The following is a 4591-nucleotide window of genomic DNA, read 5'->3' on the forward strand; positions in this document are numbered from 1 at the left end:
TCTTTTATGCACTGCTAGCATCTGAAAGGGCAGTAGGAAGAAGCAGGCAGCCTTAACTTGAGCTGGGAATGATCAGTGTACATCGGTAGAGCTATGTTCACTTAGTCCAAATGAGTATCTGGCCCATGGGTTCATTTCCCCAGTGGGTGTCTGGTTTATCTGTGTATGGGCAGAGGAACATGTGGTGACCTCTCTTGTGTACAAAGACCATGTAGAATTTCACCCAAGGGATCCACAGACAACAGAATCAGCTTATTTACCCCCATTTATAATTAATGCAGTAGATTTTCTGGTGCCTAACTTGTACACCTAAACTGGAATATTCAATTATTCTTAATCTTTCTCTTACATCAATAATGCACTCAGGGGCATGGACTCTGTAGGGCATTTTATGGCAAGGAAAGAGAAACACTGTAGCAAGTATCAGCATCTGAAATTGCAGTTGGATGCTTTGGAAGTAAGAAACCAAATGCTACTCCAATGTCTAAGGGAGTTCTATAATTAGATTAATAGAACTGTGTATGGAATACAAAAAACATGTGTTTTCCTAATAAAGGTTTGGGCTGGCTGTTCTGCGTAATCAGCAAGAACAGAGTGATGCAATCAGAGAAAACAGTACATATATAAAATATTAGCAGCCAGATTTTCAAAAAAATCTCAGCTTGCCTTTAGACATTGGAATGAAGCAGCTGCATTTTCAAGAGCTGTTCATCCAGCAGCTCCCACTAAAAAATAAGTGGGTGTTGACCCCATTAAAAATCTGGTCCTATGATAGTATTTTTACCTTTGGTGTGAATTATCAACTGTGCTATGTACATAAAATAAATCACATATAACAATAGCATTCCTACATTTTCCTTCATTATTAAGAGCCCTGTGTCGTTTGCTGAACCATTTTCACAATTCAGTGGAGGCAGAAATGAAAACTCGGACTCATAAAAAGTTAGACACCTTTGCAACCATTAACAGCCCGTCATCTGAAGTAACGAGCATACTGTTGTGGTTCGCTGACCTCTTGCTTTGTGCACAATAGTCCGTGATTTCCTTTATGCAGCTGAGAGATGCACAAGATGAAAGAGGGCATTATACCTAAAAAATGTTTTGCCTAGAGCAGAAAATTCAGCTTATTCCAAATCAGAAGGTTGAGAATGCGTTGGACTACAGATCTAACTTTCCTCCAGGAGCTTGCCTTGTGCAAGTACCAGCATCAGTGCTCCATTACTTTTTGTTCAAAGCCATCTGATTATTTTTTAGCTGGACAGCTTGCTTTATTTTCACCCCCACCCTTGCCCTGAGTGCAGGGGTTTTTTGTGACATGTAATAGGGACACAGGCTCAACACGCAAGCCAGAAAAATATTCTGAAAATCTTTGCCCGCTTTCACCTGAGAGACAGCAACCAACAATCCAGTTACCTTATCTAAGGATTTCCTTATCCAGTTATTTTATCTAATGAATTTGAATAGTGAACATTCTGGGCTACGTTTCAGAAGAACCCATTTTGGCTCTTGAAGCATCCAGATTTTCAAAGAAGCTAGGTGCTGCTTTGTGTTTGTTGAGAGGTGAGAGGTGCTATCGTGTGTCTAAATGAGACACCTTAATGTGCAGTGGACCATTCTACTGTGCTTTAGTGTGTCATGGCAAAAACCATGCTAATGCACAGTAGAATTACTCTAATGTGCATTAAATGTCAAACAAATGTTCACCTTTGCTACTACGTATTAGCACAGCTACTGCACCTTTATGTAATACCTCATGTTAGAGGTACTAAACTTAATGCACAGTAGCAAAGGCACATTAATGAATGTGTAGACATACCCTGTGATCAGTAATCTTCCCTATGGATGAGATTTTCAGAAGTACTAGGGGACACATCTATACCACTTCTGTAGCCCACTTGAGAGCACAGCTCCTCTCCACCAGTCTCCCATGCACCAAACACAGAAATAAGGCTAATGCAGAAGTACTCCTGCAAGTACTCGCAAGTACATCAGAGGCTGAGGGATCAGTCATTGTGAGCCTCCCCCTGCCTCATTTACTGGTTTGACACACAAGGAGCAGGAGTAGATGGGCAGGACTTCACTTCTTAGCAGAAGCACCATGGAAGCAGTAGTGACAAATTCTAAAGGTGCTAATGCACATGCACTGAGGCTGCTTCAATGTGCAGTAATGACAGCTCATCGGAGCAGATCTGATTAATTAATTCTGCTGGAGCGTGGTAATTACTGTGCTCCAGCAGACTCCAGCGTCATATGTATCAGCATCCCCACACTGAAAAATGGTGATGGGGTGCTTTAACTAAAGCTCATTTGACAAGATTTAGTTAAAGCGCCCCCACTCCATTTTTCAGTGGGGACGCTGATGCATGTAACACTCTGGGCACTTTATAATTAGAGTGGCTTTTCAAACCACTTTAATTAAAGCATGCCCCCTCCCCCCCACACCTCCTGGAGTATGTATATAAATGTCCTCAGTGACTTAGGAGTTAAGGTCTTATTGACTTTTAGTGCAGTTTCCTCTCTTAAGTACCTTGGAGTCCTCTACAGATAGGGAAGGTAGATTATAACACTTCCCTTATAAAAACTGCCCCATGAACTGATAGGTTGAAAATTGAAAAGATATAAATTGAAAACTGATAAGATATTGATACAAATTCTGATATAAATTTAAAATCTTATCAATTTATATCAGAAAGATATAAACTGGTCCTTCCTCCCAAACATTGTGGTTCAACTTGTCCTATTAAAAATAAATAAATAAAAAAGAGAAGGGGTGCGGTATAACCCTTTATATTCAATTTACCTTTAGGTAAAATAGAAATTTCTTATTCTACATTCTGCTTTACTTTATGTCTTTATAGTATGTGGACTTTCCAAGAATTAAGCAGGGTTAATTCAACAGAATTATTCTTATCAATTATCTGCCAGTAGTCTTGTAATCTATATCTGCATAAATCATAAGGAAGTTTACTTTTCACTCCCAAAAGTTCATCACCTGCATTTCTGGCCAGACTGATGGCCGGTAAAGTCTGAACTGCAATCCTCTAATGGATTTAATCATTCCTATGATATCAATGAGCCCTCTAGGATTTTGCTTAATTCACTTACAAAGCAAAATGTCTTAGGTAAGAAGCACCATCTGCATTCTCATTGCAACCACATGTTTCTATTTTGCTGTTGGATAAAACGAGTAACGCTTAGATCTCCTGTCTTATGTGAAATTAAACCAAAAGTATTTGCCATCCTTTTGAAGCCTTCACTAAATTCTGTTAGGATTGTCAGCAGGAGAAAGAAATGGTTTAAACTACTGGGTAGATAAAATCAGATGTTTTAAGTTCAGACAATTTTCAAAACTAGGAGGCCAAAATTTGGCACCTAAATTCTTAATTAAGCTCATAAATCAGTAACAGTAATGTCTGTGTGCTTAGCACTTTGGGAACTAAAGTTGTTTTTTGTAGGTATCTAATTATTGATTTCAAAGGCAAAAATGGATGTTACGTGATGAACTCCTGTTGCTTTTTGATGGGGTTTAGGGGGTATCTTCCCTTTGTACCTTTGAAAATAATCCCTTTAGGGACCTAACTGGTTTTGGTATCTTGGCTTTACTTCATAAAAGTAGGAAAGAGGTGTTTTCTTACAGCATTTACTTACACTCCCATCTAAAAAAGCACATCAGTCTCTCTTGTTGGATGCGAGAAAAGGAAACTGACTGAAGTTTTCATAAATGGAATTTATTTTTTAGTAGAAATTTTCATGTGTGGTAGTTTCAGGCTGAACTGTTTTGGCACAGTGGTCATGTTGGCAGTGTGGCCAATTGCACTAGACACTTGATGGCTAGGACTCTAGATTCTAGCCATCACACTACCACTGGTGAATACTGTTGGCCAAGTCACTTCACTCTGGGTCTGTGACTTCTCCATCAATCAGAAATGCGGGATAACAGTACTCACAACATTTGCAAGGCACTTTGAGATCCCTGGATGGCAAGAGCTGGGTGTTAGTATAGTTATTTGTTTGCAGTACATAGGAGTTATTAAATACAGGGATCTGCCTGAATTAATCTATAGAACCAATGTGTGCTTTCTTCATACAGGGATTTGAGGCGGCTTGGCGTGACACTTGTTGGTCACCAGAAGAAGATAATGAACAGCCTTCAAGAGATGAAGGTCCAGTTGGTGAATGGGATGGTTCCATTGTAACTCGGTTATAAAGTCACTGCCTCAAGTGAACAACCCTGCACTTTGTAAACTAGCCCTGAGATTTATTTTAACAAAAAAAAAGGGGGGGGGGAGGGAACAAGAATCAGTGATTTATATAACTGAAGGACATTGGCCTCTGCCGTGTAATTTATAATCAGTGTTTGACTAAACTTTTCCTTTCCTTCCTATTTGTGTCTTCATTTTCATGAAGTAAATATAACGTGCATGGAACATGGAAATGGCTCTACTGTACATGAGGTTAACCATTTTCTTATGCTTCAGCAACAAAAAAGCCTTCCCACCACACTTTGTCTGTACATGGAATATATATAGCACCTTTATATACTGAAATATGGCAGCACATGTTAATACTTCCAAGGACTTACTTGAATGGA

The 4591-nt window shown here is 39.3% G+C and overlaps 1 protein-coding gene across 1 annotated transcript in view; it reads left to right on the top strand.

The window, feature by feature from the left end:
• The window catches only part of EPHA5 (EPH receptor A5), a 369106-nt gene extending 364735 nt beyond the window's left edge, over window positions 1-4371 (top strand). Inside the window, exon 17 of the mRNA XM_019522270.1 lies at window positions 4091-4371. Coding sequence (XP_019377815.1) covers window positions 4091-4207 — 117 coding nt within the window. The 3' untranslated portion in view covers window positions 4208-4371. The remainder of the gene's footprint in view (window positions 1-4090) is intronic.
• Window positions 4372-4591: the final 220 nt, after the last annotated feature.

The sequence above is a fragment of the Gavialis gangeticus genome, unplaced genomic scaffold (assembly GCF_001723915.1).
Source record: "Gavialis gangeticus isolate Ggan-Ray unplaced genomic scaffold, GavGan_comp1, whole genome shotgun sequence".
Lineage (NCBI taxonomy): Eukaryota > Metazoa > Chordata > Crocodylia > Gavialidae > Gavialis > Gavialis gangeticus.